The 19,551-nt window shown below is 48.3% G+C and overlaps 1 protein-coding gene across 2 annotated transcripts in view; it reads left to right on the plus strand.

Moving 5' to 3' along the window:
- SORD (sorbitol dehydrogenase) overlaps positions 1–18,225 on the plus strand; it is a 32,927-nt gene extending 14,702 nt beyond the window's left edge. The window contains exons 4-10 of one of the 2 annotated variants that reach the window (XR_015768549.1): positions 3,142–3,301; positions 6,904–7,022; positions 10,182–10,247; positions 11,416–11,591; positions 14,712–14,833; positions 15,730–17,137; positions 17,834–18,225. Coding sequence is in view for 1 of the 2 variants with exons in the window: in XM_028126685.2 (XP_027982486.1) it covers positions 3,142–3,301; positions 6,904–7,022; positions 10,182–10,247; positions 11,416–11,591; positions 14,712–14,833; positions 15,730–15,895 (809 nt within the window). In the remaining variant the exon portion in view is untranslated. Of the gene's footprint in view, positions 1–3,141; positions 3,302–6,903; positions 7,023–10,181; positions 10,248–11,415; positions 11,592–14,711; positions 14,834–15,729; positions 17,165–17,833 lie in introns of those variants that run through there. The other variant, XM_028126685.2, reaches the window with a different exon arrangement.
- The last annotated feature ends 1,326 nt before the right edge of the window (positions 18,226–19,551 follow it).

Here is a 19,551-nt window from a genome sequence, read left to right on the forward strand (position 1 = left end):
AAGGCTCTCTGAGCACAGCTACACGGAGAGGAATGACCCAGCCCTGAAGAAGCTGGACTTGCGTTTCACTTAGGAACACTGTCAGACCCTCCATTCATCCTGAATGGAAGTCGAGGCAGCCCCTGAGGTTTTGTGGAGTTATCCCAAAGAGGAAGATTCATAGTTTCCAATAGCCACTGATTGGTTCTTACCTGTGGGATGAGATCACTTAATATTAATCATAACAGAGTGGGGTTCTTTAAATTTAAGTTATAATAAGTGCTTAGATACAGAAAAATGAGAGGATCCGATCCCTGGATACTTTGATCTAGTTGGGGAGATGAGACGTCAGGACATACATAAATACCAGTAATTAGAGAATAAGACCAAAGGAAGCTATCAGGTGTGAAAAAGAATAGGCTCTAGCAGTTCAACGAAAGGGCATTTGTTGTGGGCAGAGGTGTTTAAAGAAGGTTCATGGAAGAGACAGGTCTTTGAGCTGGACATTTAACAATAATAAGGCAGCTAATACTCATTGATTTACTATTTGTTAGTCTCCATGTTAAATATTTGCATGTATGATTATGTATTTCAGTCTTGAAACAACTCTGAGGTAGGCATTATTTTCTTCCTTAACAAATGAAGAAAGCGAAACATGGTGACTGCCCAGGGTCACACTCTAGCGAATCTCAAACTGGGGTACCGACCTTGGTTTTTCTGACTCTAAAGCAAGTGCTCAGAACCACTGGGCTGTCCAGCAGCTGGAGACCTGAGAACGGTTTTGTATTTGAATTAGTGAAGAGGTCAGAAGCGAATATTCTGGTTAAGAGGAACAGAGTAATAAAATTACAGAGGCCAGTGTAATATATCTGGGGTGCTAATAATACTATGCTGTTCAGAGTAGAGGTTCTGTGTTGGGGAGTTAGTGGAGATGTTAAAAATGCATAATCTGTATAAAAGTCCCTCTTTAAAAAGCACTCTTCAACTGTTATTATTATATTATTATAATGTAATCATTAGAAGACAAAACTGAGGCATACAAAACTCCACCTGATTATGAAGGATCTTGAATCCTAGCTTGAAGAAGTCATTGTCAATGGTAGAACATGATTTGGAACAAGGGCTGCAGAGAAAGTGGAGAGGGACACATACAGGTGGAGCAACACATTTTGGTGGTTGCAGGGATTTCTGTAGATCCTTTTTTTGAAGATTTTATTTATTTATTTCTCAGAGAGAGAGAGAGAGAGAGAGAGAGAGCACAAGCAGGGGGAGCAGCAGAGGGAGAAGCAGGCTCCCCGTTGAGCAAGGAGCCGGATATGGGACTTGATCCCAGGACTCTGGGATCATGAGCTGAGCCGAAGGCATAACCAACTGAGCCACCCAGGCGTCCCTAGAACACAAAATTTTTACTGAAGTGTTTCATATGCTGATTTGGACTGAAAGGTCTAATCAACTAGTCTAGAAAGAAGAAAAGCACTCACTGAGTAGTTCTTAACATTTGTTTCTAAAATTTTAACTTAAATCTTAAAGAATCAATAAATCTAAGGCATGGAAGAATTCCTAACTTATATACAATCTGGCTATCTATCTTATAGTGTGAATTTCCTGTTCAATAACACCAGCTCAGATAAGTTATAATAATAAATACAATATAAATAGTTAACAGTACTTACATGACTACTACCACCCCTGCTGTTAAGGAGCACTAACTATGTACCAGGACTTGGCACTCTTCTGTGGGTAGTTTTAACACAAAAAGACATACAAATAACTTAACATGTATCTGTTTAGTAAAGGGCAAACCTCCCACGGGTGACACACGTCAGGCTAAGGAGGGACCCAGCTCCACTCGCACACCCCTCTGGGGGTAAGGGGTGAGAATTGACTGGGAAGGTACGCAAAGGAAGGAATTTCCAAGGTGGTGGTAATGTTCTGTATCATGATAGGGGTTCATATTACACAGGTGAGTACATTTATCAAAATTCATCTAGGGGCACCTGAGTGGCTCAGTTGTTTAGCATCTGCGTTCGGCTCAGGTCGTGATCCCAGGGTCCTGGGATCAAGCCCCACATCAGGCTCCCTGCTCGGCGGGAAGCCTGCTTCTCCCTCTCCCACTCCCCCAGCTTGTGTTCCCTCTCTCACTGTCTCTCTCTCTCTGTCAAATAAATAAGATCTTTAAAAAAAAATTCATCTAGTGATCCATGTAAGATTGTGCATTTTATCCATACCTAAATTTTACCTTAAAAAAGAACCAGAGACAAGTATTGAACTCGGGTTAACGATATGCAGGCTGAAATATTTAAGCGTGGAGTATACTAATGGCTACATCCTACTTGGAAATGCATCAGGAATGAAGATGGGGCGATGGACAGAGGAGAAGTGGATAGGTGGGATGGATGGGTAAATATGTGATGAAGCGAATTAGCTCCATAGTAATTGAAGAATCAAAGCAGAGGATGTCTGGGTATTCGCTGTACAGTTCTTTCAACTTTAATGCATGTTGGAAAATTTCCATAATGGAAAGATAGAAGAGCACTTCCAAGGCTGGGTTTCCAAGGAGGCACAGTGAGACAGAGGAGAAGTACACTAGTTCACAAGCCTGAATGTTATTCTTCACTGGAGTCTCAGACCTCTGTGGGTCATTTGCCCGAGCCAGTCTGCTAACCCATGAATCCGTCAATTCCTAGTTATTGTCTAAATACAACCAGACTGAACATAAGACATGCCATAATTGTGGCTCTTGTGTTTATAAAGGCCTTGCCCTATATTTGCAAAGCAGGTGAAGGAAGAAAAGTCTGCGAACCCCACACAGCAGCTTGAGATGGGTCCTGGCTTGCCTTGGATTTGGGGCTGGTTCTCTGTTTCCCAAGCTGGGAAGTAGTTATGGAGCTGAGGGGAGAGGGGGTTGGCTTGTTCCATGAGTGGGTGAAAGGGCAGGCAGAGCCAGTCTGTGGAGAAGTATGCTGGTCACTCTCTCCCAGAGTGTGACTCTGTGCTGCATCCCAAGTTTTCTGTGGCAGCTCTAATGGGTTGGGCTTGTCTGGGGCACCCTGGATCCCAGGTAGGGGGTGGCTCATTGGGCCAGAGTCCCCTGTTGGCACCTGCCCAGGAGAACATGCCCCTTCACAGAAGCTCTGCCCCTGCTCGCGTTTTCCTCTTCAGGGGATCGTGTTGCCATCGAGCCTGGCGCTCTGCGAGAAATGGATGAATTCTGCAAGATTGGCCGGTACAATCTGTCGCCATCCATCTTCTTCTGTGCCACGCCCCCTGATGACGGGAACCTCTGCCGGTTTTATAAGCACAACGCTGACTTCTGCTACAAGTTAGTGCCGGAGGCCCAGCTGGGCCACCTGGGACCTCCCCGCCCTCTGTTTGGTTGGGGTTCTTTCTTCGAGTTTCCTGTGGTGATTTCTTTGTTCTTTTTAGCTCATAATTCCAGACATGAAGCATCCCATCGACAGGTCCTTCTTGGTGGCATTGAGGGAAGGTAGCTTGCCTAGGGCTGAGACTGACTCATAGCACTTGGTTTAGTCTTTGAGTTGAAGCTCCCCTCACCTAGGGCAACACCTAGAAAATTGTTGCCGAACTCACTCGCTCCCCTCCAGGTATCCTGCAGATAACCTGCTGTGGTTCGTCCTCCATTACTGGTTTCCAAGGCAGCTCCCAGGAAAGAGAACTTATTACAGCAGTGACCCTGGTCACAACACCAGTAACAACAGCCACTGGGGTTTACTGAGGAAGCGTGGCCTGGAGCCAGTGCGTGAGCTCTGGGACCCTGGATCCACTCCCTCCTAGTGAGTGACTTTGAGGAAATGACGTCCCCTTCCACTGCTTCGGTCTCATTTAGTCAGCTGAAGACCCAATAAGGCAATGCATGTGGAGTCATGGAGTCACAGTTATAAGTACCCCGTGCCTGGCCGTGTGCTCATCAGTGCTTTGCAGGCTTTATCTGACTTAATGTTCGTAAGAACAGCAGTGAGGTGGGCCAGTGTAGCAGTTTTGTGCAGGGGTGCAGAGGCCGGACGGAGGAGGCTAATCGGGCACACAGCAGAGCCAGGAGGCAAGCTGGGGCAGCCGTGAGTCTTAAGTTCCTGCCCTGTGCTCACTACCCTATCCCAGCTCTCCAGATGGTTTTGGGGGGAGAACTTGTATCCGGCAGAAGCAAAGTGTTGCCCCTTCTGCACAGGTCCCAGCCCACGGAGCCGTGGGTGCTGATGCGCCACTTTCCTTCTGGCCTTCTAACAGGTGTGTTTTCCTCCCTCCCAGCCCGGCCCCAGCTGTGGCTCTCTTGGCCAGGATGGGGCTTGCCTGAAGGAGGCCAGGTGCCAGTCACAGGGGCAGTCTGACAGATCTGAGTTTTCTAGTGCCCCCTGGAAGCCTTGAGAGAGTCACAGGCCAGACCTCGTGATGGGTTTAAGTCAACACCTAACTGCTCTAGAAGAAAACAGGTTACCTGGGTAGAGTCCACCTTTCAGCAAGTGGTTCCTGAACCAGCCCACTTGGGGCGCTTTCCAAGTTGAGGCACCAAACAAGGTTTTCATGAGAGGCAGAAAAGCAAAATGGTAATGTTGAAGACTAACCACTGGTCTCTGCCTTCTACCAGCTGTGTGACCTTCAGCGAGTTAAACTTTGTAACCTAACGTCCTTGCCTGGAAAATGGAGACGATAATAGCACCGAGATGATGAAATGCATAGAATTATTGACAGAATTCAATGAGAAAAGCATATCAAGTATTCAGCACGAGGCCTGGCACACAGTAGGCGCTCAGTAAATGGGGCCATGCTATGGCATAGCCACGGCCTTGTGTCTGGGGGATAGGTCAGGTCTGAAAGGAAGCCTTGCACTGGGGTTGGGAGGATGGGGTTTGTAGGGCATGGTGGGGGAGGGTGTGCTCTGTTGGCGTTGTTAATGGGAGGGCTGAGGAGCGGACAGGCAACCCCCCCACCTCTCCTTTCTCCCAGGGTGCTTTCTGCTCATGTCTGCGCACACCAGCCTTGGACCCACATCCTCCTCTCTGGTCTCTTTGTGAGGATTCCTGTACTGCCACAGCCTCTTTATTTTCCTACCCACCTTATTTTCTTCCTTCTTATCTTCCTGTTTCCCCCTTGGCTTCTTGATCATCCTCTACCCTTTTGTTATTCCTTCAACCCTATTGGGAAAACCACCAAGTTGTCTTATTCTCTGGTCATGATTGATTGGAGCTGAGAAGAAACTTAGGGTGCTCTCATCCTCCCTCTCCCTCGATCCTCACCAAATAAGGTCGGGGAAGGAGGACCCAGTGACTCTCCGAAGACCAGTGGCAAAGGCGCTGGGCCTAGGACTCTGCCTGGTGCTTCTGCCTCATCAGGAGCATAATCTCTCCATCACAATCTTCCACCATCGCCATCTCAATCCCATTTCTCCTGGGTGTTCTCCTGCCAAGGGGAACTCAGAGCGAAGGTGGGAGGGGCGCACCAGTCCTGACCAAAGGCCACCCTCTGCTCAGAGCCCATACAAGCTTCGGAGGAATCCCAGAGGTGAAGGGGCAGGCTAGTCTGAGAGTGGTTGGCGGTTCCTTGGGAGAACCTGGGAGTCTTCATTATTTCATTTCAAACTTTTGTCCCTTTTACAGAATTGATGGGGTGGGTGGTGTGGGCAGAAGGGGTGATGGCGGCAATCCGAGCAGGAGAGGACTGAAGTGGGAGGGTTGTGGGGGAAAAGCAGAGGGGTGGGGGGGCGGCGGGGAGAAGGCAGGGCAGCGGGCAGGCCGGCTTCGGGCCTCGTTATTCTGTGACACATCATGGGAATGAGCACTTGGCTTGGCTGCCACCTTTCTTTCTTTTTGGAACTTGAGGAATTTTATGTTCTAGCATGTGCATGTTTGGGGCGCTGAATAAAAATACTGGACAGTGAGGACCATGCAGAAATGAGATATCCACAGAGCCACTTGTACTAGGAGGCAGCTAATATGGGGCAGGCGGGATGTGGAAGGAGGAGACCTGGCTTCAAGTCTTGCTTTTCTACTCATTAGCCTTGTAAACTTGGGCAAGTCTCTGAATGTCATTGGGCTTCAGTTTCCTCTTCTGTAGAATAAAGGTAAAAATAAAGCCCTTCCTTCCTTCCTGACAAGGTCATGGTGAGGATCAAATGAGATAATGGATGAAAAAGCCCTCTAATCTGTAAAGCCTTATGCAAATGTTTGCTGTCATCATCAGTGGGATGGGTAATAGGGTCAAATGGACACAGTGAAAACCAAGAACCCGGTGGTGAAGGTGATACAACATTCAATCATCTGCCTGGAAGACAGGCCCTTTTCCCATCATGACCGGTCCAGGGACAGCCAGGCAGCTGCTGCCATCAAATGTGGTTCTTCTGGAACACACCATACAGGGACAACAGAATGACACCAGCTTCTAAATCACTGTTTTGCAAAGCTGCTGATAGTTGGGATTGTTTGCTGAGGTGAAACCAGAAAGGCTGTACGTTAAGTTTGAGAAGCAGATGAAATGCTGGCATGTGGTTATATTAACCTCTTGTTAGATGAACTTCTCATTATTTATTAATGACAGCTACACCATACCTTGTCTTGGACAACGTGTTAAAGAAAACATAATGTGTTCACATTCACCGCAGTGATTTGTCCAAAGAAAACCATTTTCAGAGCAGGGCAGTGTGGCCTGGGCTCTGGAATCAGGCGTATCTGGTTTCCATTTCAAATCCTTCGAGCCTCTTACTAGTTTTGAACCAAAGTCATTTACTTCTCCAAGGCTTTGTTTCCTTGTCTGTAAAATGGGAATATTAGTACCTACCCTTGAACTCTTCCAAGGATTTGTGTGAGTGAATATATGTAAACTGCTTAGCACATAAATAAATGCTCAATAAATATTAGCTCTTGTTATTATTAACCCAGGGGGACTAACTGAGTGTGTTGAATGACACCCCAGGCTTCCTGACAATGTCACCTTTGAAGAAGGGGCCCTGATTGAACCACTCTCTGTGGGGATCCATGCCTGCCGGCGAGCTGGAATCACCCTGGGGAACAACGTCTTTGTGTGTGGAGCTGGTAAGAAACAGATGACACCCTGGTTATGAGTTCATTAAAGGGGAATGTGGAGATCCCTCTGCCCATCTCATTCCCCCTCCAATGGCTGAAATTGGTCCTAGACTCTTTCTAGGCAGGGGAGGGTTACATGTCCCTTTCCCTCGGTGACCAACACTGCTAAATAAACCATCTGCAGACATAATAGTAACTCAGGTTATTTCCCAGGCAACATAACCGTTTTGGTCATTTAAAGAATGCAATTTGGAATTATTTTTTAACTCAGCAGGAAACGAGGGATATATTTTTGGTAGTAAAGGGAAGGGCAACTTTTGGAACTCTCAAATCATACCAGAGAAGTGGTCTCCTGGTCCATCCAGGAATGAGGTGTCATAGCCAGTGGAAGGAATGGAGTCCGGCTCACTGTGAGCCAGCACTCTGCTTTTTGGGGTCGCAGGTGGCTGCCTTCTTTCCTTCCCTGCTTCCAGCCACCCGAACAAACCTTAGCAGCCTCAGACTGAAACATTCTAGGTATCTAATGCTAGTGACACAGACAGCATGCTCATGCTCTTTATGGGTGTGATCTGGTGTTCCTCATACACTTTTTTTTAGGCATAATTAACATATAACATTACATTAGTTTCAGATGTACAGTGTAATGATTTGATATTCGTATATATGACAAAATGATCACCATAATAAGTCCAATTATCATCTGTCACTATATATAGTTACAAAGTGTTTTTTTTCCTGCAATGAGAACTTTTTAAGATCTACTCGCTTAGTAACTGTCAAATATGCAATGTGGTATTATTAATTATAATCACCACACTGTACATTATATCCCCGTGATTTATTTATTTTATAACTGGAAGTTTGTACCTTTTGACCCTATTTCACTCATCTCTCACCACCCTCCTCGGGCAACCAATCTGTACTCTGTATCTGTGAGCTTTGTCCACATGTTTGTGAGATCATACAGTATTTGTCTGTCTCACTTATTACACTTAGCATAATGCCCTCAAAGTCCAGTCACAAATGGCAAGACTTCCTTTTATGGCTGAATGATATTCCACTGTGTATATATATATACCACATTTTCTTTGTTCTTCATCCATGGATGGACACTTAGGTTGTTTCCATATCTTGGCTATTGTAAGTAATGGTGCAATGAACATGGGGGTGCATATATCTTTTTGAGGTAGTGTTTTTCATTTTCTTCAAGTAAATACTCAGAAGTGGAATTATTTGGATCATATGGTAGTTCTATTTTTAATTTTGTAAGGACTCTCCATGTTGTTTCCCACAGTGGTTGGAAATTTACATTCTTACCAACAGTGCATGAGGGTTCCCTTTTCTCCACATCCTCTGCAACACTTGCTATTTCGTGTCTTTGTGTCTTTTTAATAGTAGCCATTCTGACAGGTGTGAGGTGATAACTCATTGTGGTTTTGATTTGTATTTCTCTGATGCTGAGTGATGTCGAGCTCCTTTCCGTGTACCTGTCGGCCATCTGTCTGTCTTCTTTGGGAAGGTGTCTGCTTAAGCGTGCTTGGCTGACTCCGTCAGTAGGGCATGCACCCTGGGTGTAGAGATTACTTAAAAAAAAAAAAAAAGAAAAGAAAATGTCTATAGATCCTTGGCCCTTTTTAAAATTAGATTGCTTGGTTTTTTTGCTCTTGAGTTGTAGGAGTTCTTTATGTATTTTTTGGATATTAACCTCTTATCAGATATGATTTGCAAATTTTTTTTTCATTTGGTCGGTTGACTTTTTCATTTTGTTGATGGTTTTCTCGGCTGTGCAGAAGCTTTTTAGTTTGATGTGGTCCCACGTGTTCATTTCTGCTTTTATTAGAAAGCATTTGCCTTTGGGCTCAAATCCAAAAAATCATGTCGAGGCTGATGTCAAGGAGCTTATGGTCTGTTTTCTTCTAGGAGTTTTATGGTTTTAGGTCTTGACGTTCAAGTCTTTAATCCATTTTGAGTTAGTCCTCATACATTTTTCAGGACTGATTTTGACAGGGCCAAATAAATGACTACAGGGCTTTCTAAGAGAGGTGATGGGTATAGAACAGACTTGCCTCAATGAGCTAACAGAGTGTAGTGTTCAGGTGACACATCTATGTTAAATCCACATAAGTAATACCTTTTTGACATAGAAAAAGAAGTCACACATCCCACACGTGTACATACACGCAGAGAGATTCACCCATAGCTCCATCACCTATCAGCCTGAGAGAACCACTGTAAATATTTTGATGTAGAATCCTTCAGGTTTTTCTAAAATGAGATCATGCTAAACACACTTTATTTTATCTTTTATAAAGACAAAAATCAATATATTATGAACATCTTTCCATACCACTAAATAAGAGAGTTATGACACGATTTTTAAGAGCTATGTAGTACCCCACTATAGTTTGTTTAGCTAATCACCTCTGTTGATCATTTCAAGTATGTTGCAGTGTTTTGATTTTGGGGGGAACTCACAAAATTATTTGCAAAGGCACTGTCAAAAAGCCAATCCTCAAAGATAATCTGCATAGCTTCATTTTGTGGGTCTGATTTTTTTTGTTTGTTTGTTTGTATTAAAACTGTGTCATCTAGCATGCAGATAGTGTGGGAAGCAGGTGGTCTCTGGGCTGATTTTTAGGCATCTGCACAACTTAGAGCTGCCTGAGCAGCTGGGTCAACCCAGGGAGCCAGTTCACTTAATGACACCCTCCAAGATAGTTCTCAGAGGGCACCTGTAAAGGCTGTGTCTCTCCTTGGGGAGATGTGATGGGTAGTAAGAAAGTAGGGGTCAAAGAGAAAACAGGACAATGTATCCAGACCTTCTGAGACATCTTATTCTCTTAACAAATATATGTTTCCTTGAGCCCTCTGGTTCTTTGACATTATCCCCAAGCAGTGTCCAAGAGTAAATGGCAAATTTCTAACTCTGAGGTCTGAGAGAATTAAATAGAACTCAACACTAGGAGCAAAATTTCATGTAGAGAACAGTTCTTCATATAGTCATTTACTTATGCATTCAAACAGCTGTTAAGGTCTCACTATGTGTCAGGCACTGGGATAGATGCTAGAGGTGCACAAAAGATATGGTTCCTGTCCATGGCCTGGACAAGGGGGGGAGAGCTGATGTTTAATATTTCACAAACATCTCCCATTTTCTGCTTTATTTAGGGCCGATAGGACTGGTCACTCTGATCGTGGCCAAGGCAATGGGTGCAGCTCAAGTGCTGGTGACTGGTAAGAAGGTTTTCTTTTTAAATCTTCTTGAAGAGGGGGAGCCTGGGTGGCTCAGTCGTTAAGCGGCTACCTTCAGCTCAGGTCATGATCTCTCCTCAGGGTCCTGGGATCGAGCCCCAAGTCAGGCTCCCTGCTCAGCAGGAAGCCTGCTTCTCCCTCTCCCTTTGCCCCTCCCCCTCCCTGCTTTTGTGCTCTCTCTAAGTAAATAGTAAATAATAATAAAAAAAAAATCTCCTTGAAGAGGAAACAGCTGGCTTATAGTTTGGAGCAAGGGCATGAGAACTCTTCCCTTCCTGGGGTGCTGGGTTTCTAAAGGGGCTCCTCCTTCTTTCCCCTGGGTTCCAGGGTTAAGATGATATGGAGATGACGACCTGGCTCTTTATGTGTGGACCTCAGATGCCCCTACTGCTCACTTGGTTCTAAGAGGCTTCGCCCTTGGTCCATTTGGCCAAACTCAGGAGGCACAGAATGTGTGCTTGTGTGTGTGTGTGTGTGTGTGTGTGTGTGTGTGTGTGTGTGTGATGTGGAGTTAGTGGGATGTATATGTTTATAAAAGGGTGTTTGTGTGTGAGGTGTGTGGTATGGGCAGGAGATGTGTGTATGTGTGAGGAGAGCTTATCTGTGACAGCACGTGTGGGTCAGTGTAGTATGTGTGGAAGCATGTAGGGTATAGAAGGGTGTGTGTGGAGAAGACATCTGTGAGAGAGAATGTGTGTGTGTAAAGGTATCTGTGAGAGTGCGGGTGTGGGTAAGTGTGTAGAGTTGTGTAGGGATATAGGCAAGTGAATGTGTTTTGTGTGCAAAGAAGATATCAGAGTGTGTGTAGAAGTTATCTGAGAGTGTATGTATGAGGAGCAGTTACCTTTCGGAGAGAAAGAGTGTGTGCGTGGCTGTGTGGTGTGTATGGGGTGTGGGGGGGTGTAGAACAGTGTGGATGTTTGAGAAGTGATCTGAGTGAGGGGTGGGGGAAGGGGAGGGAGAGTGTGTGTGGGGGCGGCTGTGTGGTATGTATAGGGGTGTGTGAAGGTGTAGAGAGTATGTGTGTTGGGCTCATTGGCACCACCCACTACACTGGAGCTTCACTACCATTAAGACCTGCCCTTCCACCTTTTTCTCCCTAATCCGCCATCCAGTTCTCAGTTTGAAAGAAACTTTTGTTCCACTTTAGATCTGTCTGCCTCTCGGTTGTCCAAAGCCAAGGAAGTAGGGGCTGATATCGTCCTCCAGATCTCCAAGGAGAGCCCTAAGGAAATTGCCAGTAAAGTGGAAGATCTGCTGGGGTGCAAGCCGGAAGTGACCATCGAGTGCACAGGGGCAGAGCCCGCCATTCAGTCAGGCATCTATGTGAGTTGGATGAGGCGCTGGTGTGCAGCTTTGGGGAGTCAGCACCCGGTAGGCAGCGGTAAGGGGTGCTGGACTCGGGCGTCTCTGCTACCTTACTATGTGGCCCCTGGACAAAACGAGGTGACCTTGGTATCTCTGGTTTTTGTTTGTTTATTTGTTTTAGCTCACTTGCTTCACATCCTTCCTTACTGGGTCATTGTGAGGCTTAAATGAGGTAACAGGTGTATATGGCCGTTGAAAGATGTTAGGAGACCCACCCCTGAAGTGATCATATCTCATCATAAAAGGACTCTTGGGGGAAAAAAAAATCAACAGGAGGAACAGGAAACCATGCTTTAGTTGTGTGTGGGAAATCCCTATCTTCCTTTATTGAGGAAAACGGCAGTCTTTGAGTCACTGATACAAAGCAACAGCCATTAATTTGGTTAGTCACGAAGGTGGGGTGGTTTTTCAGGGCCACAGTTGGCTACTACTCTTGTCTCCCAGACCTGGGAGAGGGTAAGCTGCCAATACCTGATTTGCCCCTCAGCGACCCACCCAGAGTTTATGGGAAGTTGGTGGAAATGGGGGGTGGGGGGGGAGGGCAGGGCACACACAGGGGTGGGGAGTGGCGTTGAGGGATCCAAGTATGATGAAATGAGGGGAGAAAGAATACCTTCTAGGTTCCAGCCCTACTGTGTGTTGGGTCTTCTGCTGGGGGCTTTGTAAATGTGATGTCAGGTCTGCACTGTAGCCATGAAGACTCGTTACCCCTTTCCACATTTTTCCATGGGAGGCCTGGTGACTTGCCTCGAGCACACTGCTCCGGTGTCTGAGTGTGTCTCACCCTGTCCACCGCTTAGGAGAGAAGGGAAACAGGGCCCAAGGAGCCAGTGGGCAGCCGTGCTCGGACGGGAGGGATGGGGCGGAGGAGGGCGGTAGCAGGAGCTCACACCCCTGGGCACTCCTGCCCTGCCGCCCGCACTGCTGTCCCACAGCGGCACGGGCTTCCTCCTTCCTTCTGAGTCACAGCTGGGTCATGCAGAAGGGCATTTGCAGCATGCCAGACCTTCTGAGGAAAGCTGACCTGGTACCCAGGCCGAACTGTCTCGCCATCTTCCCACCAGGATGCCCCTGGCATCAGGGGTGAGGAAGGGGTGGTGGGATGGGAGAGGAACAGGTGCCACTTTCTCTCGCTCTGTCCTAAGTTGCAGCTGGAGCTGGCCCACCCTCTGCTCCACTGTCAGAAGTACCGGCTGCCTTGTGGGAAGGGGCAAAGAGAACCCTGAAACTCAGAGGGTGATGGGTCTGTGTGTGATCAGTCGACCAATGACATGTCTTGGGCACCTGCTGTGTCCTGGCTTTGTGCCGGGGCCCTTAGGAGCTATGATGCATAAGGCATGTCTAACTGTCTTCAAGTTGTTGGCAGTCAGTGACCCCCCACTCCACAGAGAGGCAGTAAAAGACATGGCTTCCCAATGCAAGACTTTCTTCCCCTTCTCCGCTGCCTGGAGGGCACTGGGAACAGTTGGCATCTATCTCCAGCTGTTGATGGTGGGGGCCCAATTGCCAGGCTCCCTGAGGTGGGTGCAGAGGTAAATGTGACCCAAGGGCCTGCCCTGTCCTGAGTGAGGGGTGGAGCCCTTGTGCATGACAGATGCTACAGGATACTGCAGGCCCACCCTGCCAGTGGGCAGGTTAGGTGGTGGCACCTTATATGGACATACCTGAGAGCTACTTTCCTGCCAGATTTGTGACTAGAAAATGTTTGGGAGGAGACGTGGCAAATGCTCAGGGTAGAATTCGTGTCATCTTGGTGCAGAGGTCACACCCACAAAACAATGGTCAGGTAGTCCAAGTGTTCCTTTGTCTGTGGTCAGCAAACTGCTGGCCTCCTGGCACCTCCAGTCTGGCAGTATTCCTCCTTCTTCTGACTAGGTGGAGAGGAAATGCTGATGGGGAAACAGTTTTCTAAGGAAATTTCTCACTCAAAAGAGTTTTCGGTGGCTCAGTCACAACTTTGATCCCACCCCCACCCTACCTTTTCCAGTGGGGAGAGAGCCTCCCCCCTTACCAGGGTTCATAAGTCACAGGTGGTTTGTAAGTGACTCTGTGCTTCAGTAAAAACAGAAAATGTGCCAAACCATGAGCCCAACCAAGTGCTGAGCACTGTGATTGTTAGGCCAACCACCCTGCTGGGGAGGCATCATCCTGATCTTACACATGAAGAAGCTGGTTGAGAGGATCCCACAGCTCAAAAGTGTAAATTCCAGAGTCACCCCTGTGCTGCAGGCCTCTCTTCATGGTGTATCCTTCCCCTCAGAGATAGAGGTTGTGGTGGATGCCCCTTTGCAGCTCTGCTCATTAAACTTAGAATGGTTCCAGTAAGTGCTTGTTCCTGCCAACTGTCATGAAAACTGAGGCAAGTGAACTATTTTCCTGTCCCTCACAACGTTGACCACAGTGATCTCCAAAAGTCTCTGGAGCAGGCACAACACTCATGTGGAATCATGTGGAGATTATCGGGAGAAATTTCCATGTCTGGCCCACTCCAAGGAGGGAACTGATAAAGCAGATAGATGTTCAAGGAAGACAAAATCCATTGTGATTGAGGATACTATTGGGATGAATGTCTCTGGAACAAAAATGTTTCTAAATGTCAGCCAGCTTGCATGAATAAGGCAATGTTCAAGCCACAGAATTCTAGTGGCCCTCCCCATTTGTATGTGCTTGGTAGTTTCCTCACCGAGAGGGTGGTTCCTTAGAGGTTTGACAAAAGTCCCGTCTTTTGTGGCATTGACATTCTGGAGGAGGGGTGGGTGCTGAGATGAGGAGCTACCTGAGCCAACACCTGGTACGGAATTAGTAAAGCTTTAGAGATGCTCGGGGGCTGGAGGGGCTCCCACTGTGCCTGGTCCCCCACTGGTAAAGTGTGTGACTTCAGGATCATTAAAGATAACTCTGCTGCTCTGTTAAGTTTGGTCAACATATGGAAGAGTTCAACGGTAGAGAAAGAATCGTATTCTCTGGAATATTTGGATACTCACCTGATGCAAACAGATATTTATGTGACAAAAGTCATTTTGAGTGAGAAGTCTGCATTTTCTGATCTGGGTTTTCTTGTTCTCATCTCCTCTTCAGGCTACTCGTTCTGGTGGGACCCTGGTGCTCGTAGGGCTGGGCTCCGAGATGACCACCGTGCCCCTGGTGCATGCGGCCATCCGGGAGGTGGATATCAAGGGCGTGTTTCGATATTGCAACACGTGAGTATGTTGGGGGTGAGCCAGGGTGGTGAGCAGCCAGCAGGACCCCTGCACGGCCTCTGGGACCAAGAGTCTCTCCCGTTTATTCATGAAGGGCACTCCCTAGCCACACTGACAGCCACCTGTCATGGTAGGGATCCAAAGAGAGAGCATCACTCCTGGTTAAAAAACAGGAAGGCAGAGATGGCAGAGGGAAGGAGGGAAGGTGGGGGATCTTGAAGCATGCTCTTCTTGGGTATCTGCCCCTCATCACCCAGGCCCTCTCGTCTTCATTTCCTCAAGTGGCCAGCTCTTCGTTTTCTCCCTTTAAAGGGAAGAAGGAGAGAAAGGGGGACAACAGCAAAAACTCAGGTCCCTTGGTTTCCACCCCAGAGCCTCAGGGCCCACCTTGGGAAGTGAGAGGGTCTTAGTTCACCCCACCTCATGCTCTGTGGCTCTAGCCTCTCCCCAACCAGGCAATTTTCCCAGGACCACCGTCCCCAGCAGTGTCCCTCCTCCCACGGTTACAGTCTGTGGCCATTCCGTCAGCAGAATGCCATTTTCCAATAAACTCTGCCAAGCCAAACTCTGCAAAGGGATACGGATATATTATCATCGGCTGCCTCTCTGAGGCTTATCTCCCTTTCCACAGTGGCCTCCATAGGCCTTATGTCTTCATGCCAAAGGAATTCTAGGCTCCGTGACAGACATTGCAGAGGGGTGGAGGCATTTGGGAACAGACCCTGTACTCCCATATTGCAGGTCATAAGATCATTTCTACCATTGTTTGTAGAATAGACCTTGTAGAACCACAGCACTATAAATAAATATGGCCAAGCTGATCTTGTGCTTGGTGGTTTTGGGGACCTGGTTCTGTCCTCCTGTAGGTTGAATGTAACACTTGTGATCTCTTACAGGTGGCCGATGGCGATTTCGATGCTTGCCTCCAAGTCTGTGAACATAAAGCCCTTAGTCACCCATAGGTTCCCCCTGGAGAAAGCTCTGGAAGCCTTTGAAACAGCCAGAAAGGGATTGGGGTTGAAAGTCATGCTCAAGTGCGACCCCAAGGACCAGAACCCCTAATATGAATTGGGCTCTGCCCTCATCCCCACCCCACTGCCAGTATCTCAGGGCAGGGGAGGGCTGTGATGCAGAAGTTTCTTTTGAGTAGCAAGAATAATTAAAATAATTCATTATAAGCAGAGAACCTTACACAGAGGAATTGGTGTGCCTTAAAAATACAAGTAGGGAGAGTTTGGGGAAATTTGTAGCCAGAGTGACCTAACTGTTCATACAGAGCAAAGTTCAGCAAGTAGAACAGAGTTTGTTAGGCAGGTGCTGGGGAATTCCCCTTCTTCCTGGAATGCCTGGTTAAGTAAGGAAAGAAATCTGCCCATTGGGTTCCTGGTTCCACAGTGAACGGCCAGATGGTGGTGGGAGCTAAATTACGAAGAGATAACTTTATCCAGACTCAACTGGCACAGAAATTAATTTCCATGAAAAATCTCATTTCAGGGTCTGGGATGAAGGACTGTCAGCAGTTTTTAGAGCACAACATTTCTAGACGTTAAGTGCCATTTGGTTTGATGATAAAAGGAGACTTTAAGGAACTGGGTCTAGGATCATTTTTAAATCAACTAAAAAAAAACCCCAAAAAATGAAATCCCAAGTGAGGTCCCACCAGCTTGCATTCCCCAATTGTAGAAATAGTCAGGAGAGTTCTCAATACTGCTGGAAGATTGCCTCTTCTTCAGCTCCCGAGAACTCTGTGTACATTAAACTGCCTTCCCCACACTCCTCACCCCCACCCTTCTGCATTCAGGGGCCAACACTCTGGGCTCCTTTGTCACTAGGCAACCAGGAGGCTCCTTCCTTAAGGCAAGTCAAGGGGAGTCCTCCTGGGAGACTTACCCAGGAGGGTTTGGCCAGTGCACTTGTCTTCCCACCCCACAGGGTGAGCATTCTCTTCACACTCACTGATGATAGACAATTCCATTAAATTCTGGTGATTACAAACAGAATTCACTCCTCCTTCTCATAGACCGTGAACGCTCTTGGTATCGTTCTGTCAGAATGATCTCTCCCATCTTATTTTAATCGTAGGGTTTTCCTGTGTAAGATTTGGGTGCAAATCACTGGATGCCCATTTGTGACTTTGAGATTATTAGTCAAGAATGAGGATATTGAAGTGGTGACATAACTTGACCTGCAGCCTTTTTATCCTTCCCTTCAGCTGGGAGTGGAGGCTGAGTTTGAAGAGGCTCTGGCTTTCTTGTGACTGGGGAGGGCCGTGACCGATGCTTGGAATCCCTCAGACTACTTTGGGTAATAAATTGTGGTTATGATGCCTCACTATTGCCACCTGTCTGTGCCCCTTTTTAGGGGGGAATGGCCTCTGGTTACTCGTTTCATAAAGGGAAGGGTCCAGGATTTTTGAAAGGGACACATTTTCTGCATCAAATATAATGTCATTAACTGCTGGAAATTTATGTTAATGATCCCTAAACCTCACAGCAAGCCAAATGCCTAGGATTATTTTACAGCTAAGAAAATAGAGAAGCCAAGCAATTTGCTCAAGGTCACCCATCGCCTTTCCTCTCTCATGTTATCTCTGGGGGCGGGGGGGGGGGGGGGGGGGGGGAGTCTTGAGACTTCGGTGCACACTCAGCGGCCACGCAGCCCACTTGTGGAACTGTCCCACTTTCTTCTCGGAGTCCTGCTTCGCTCCAAGGCCACACTCACCAGCTGCCGCCTCTTGAAACCCCTGCCAGCTCTGTGGTGCCCAGAGTTCCTTGAATGTGGAACCAGAAAGCCTTCCCCTTCTCGATGGAAGGCTTCCAACAGGAATGCCCTGAGGGAAGTGTATTCACTGTCAAATTCACAAGTAGCCACTTTTCCTTTGATTGTGGTCTGTTGGGGGGAAGAGGCCACTGAACCTGAGAGGAACTTAGGAGCTGGGGCGGGAGCGGGGTTGGGGGGGGTGGGGCTACCAATGACAAACAGGTGTCATTTATCTCACAGTCGTGACTGGGCTGGATCTTCCAAGTCGGTGGCCTGCAGTCTCTGTTTCCCGGTGCTTCTGGCATGTGGGCAATCGTGAAGAGTGGACAGCCTGATGAGAAACAGCAGCTCAGAGAGCACCTCCCCTTTCCAAACGCGCCCACCGCTCCCAAGCCGCGGCGCACTTTGGTAGCTCCGAAGCAGGGGCAGAGAGGGTGGCAGGAGAGGCCACCGAGGCTGGCTACCCAGTGAGCCCTCCGGGCGGTGAGGGTGAGAGGGCCTGAGCTCTGCCTGGCTCCCTGGCCTCTGCAGCCTTGTTGAATGTTCCCCCTGCTGTTGGGAAGTGCAGGAAGCCCAGGAATTAATTCCTCCCACCACCTCCACCGTGTGCTCAATAAATATTGATTAACTCAGTGAATCAGTCCTGGAACTCAGAATATGGCCCTGCTGGTCAGTGTGTGCCCGTCACCAGTGCCTGGCACCTGTCGGCTTTCGATCAACACCGACGACCCCACCCAGCCGGCACTCCCAACATCCGTGGGGGGGGGGGGGGGTGTACCGGTGGAGAACTGTGAAGAAAGAACCTGAAGAAAGGCTAGACTGTGGAAGGGAGAGGCCAGGCCACAGACCCTAAAGGAGAAAAGGGGCCGCAGCTCCAGCAGCTCCCTCTTGCCGTTCACCTGCGACTCCAGTAGATGTGAAGTCACTGCCGGGGGGTGGGCCCGTCCCTGGTTCTCAGGCCGTCCCGGTCAGCCTTAGGTCTGTGTGCGTAGGCCAGCCTCTTCCTTCCGGGCTCCTGTTTTACTCCCTTTGGGAGAACAGTGGGGGCCTGTGGGCAAGTTGCTTGGGCCAGAAGTTAGGAGTGCAGGAGGCAGACAGGATTTGGTGGGTATTTGCCTTTTCCGGAACTGTCCTCTACACATGATCTCAGCCTAGGCTTGGAAAACAGAAGGCCAACAACGGGACCCGCATTCCTGAGTGGCAGGCAGATCTCTGCCACCTCCACACCCCCTCCAACACATGCGCGCGCGCGCGCATACACACACACACACACACACACACACAAGTCTCAGGAGGTTCGGGAAGGAGCAGGGAAGTGGTGTGACCAGGAGCTCCTTGCAGAGGGGCTGTTCGCACAGCACCTGCCACGAGGAAGCTGCACAGCAGTCCCCCGCACGCCCCCCCCCCCCGGGCCTTCGTTCCCCCACTCCCAGCTTCCCTCTCCTCTTAAAACCCTCCTGGAGTCAGACACTGAGCTCCTTCCCTGGCCCTTGGACGTGGCACAGGATGTACAGATGGTGTTCCTGCCAAGAGGCTGCTCCGCCGATCTTACCATCGGTGGGGTGGCGGAGTAGCCTCTATCCTCAGAGTCTTCGACCCATTGGGCCGATGAGAGGTAGCACATTGTAAAGGGTTTGATGCCAGGATTCTTGGGTTCTATCTAATCCTGGACCCATCATTGACTCACTGATTTGCAAGGTCACGCCCCCACTCCGAGTCTTGGTTTCCACCCTTTTTTTTTTTTTTAAAGATTTTTATTTTATTTATTTGACAGAGAGAGACACAGCGAGAGAGGGAACACAAGCGGGGGGAGAGGGAGAGGGAGAAGCAGGCTCCCTGCTGAGCAGGGACCCGATGCGGGGCTCGATCCCAGGACCCCGGGATCATGACCCGAACCAAAGGCAGACGCTTAACGACTGAGCCACCCAGGCGCCCCTGGTTTCCACCCTTTTTAATAG

Source organism: Eumetopias jubatus, unplaced genomic scaffold (assembly GCF_037043125.1).
Source record: "Eumetopias jubatus isolate StellerSeaLion01/CBP00866 unplaced genomic scaffold, mEumJub1_p1.0 scaffold_7, whole genome shotgun sequence".
NCBI lineage: Eukaryota > Metazoa > Chordata > Mammalia > Carnivora > Otariidae > Eumetopias > Eumetopias jubatus.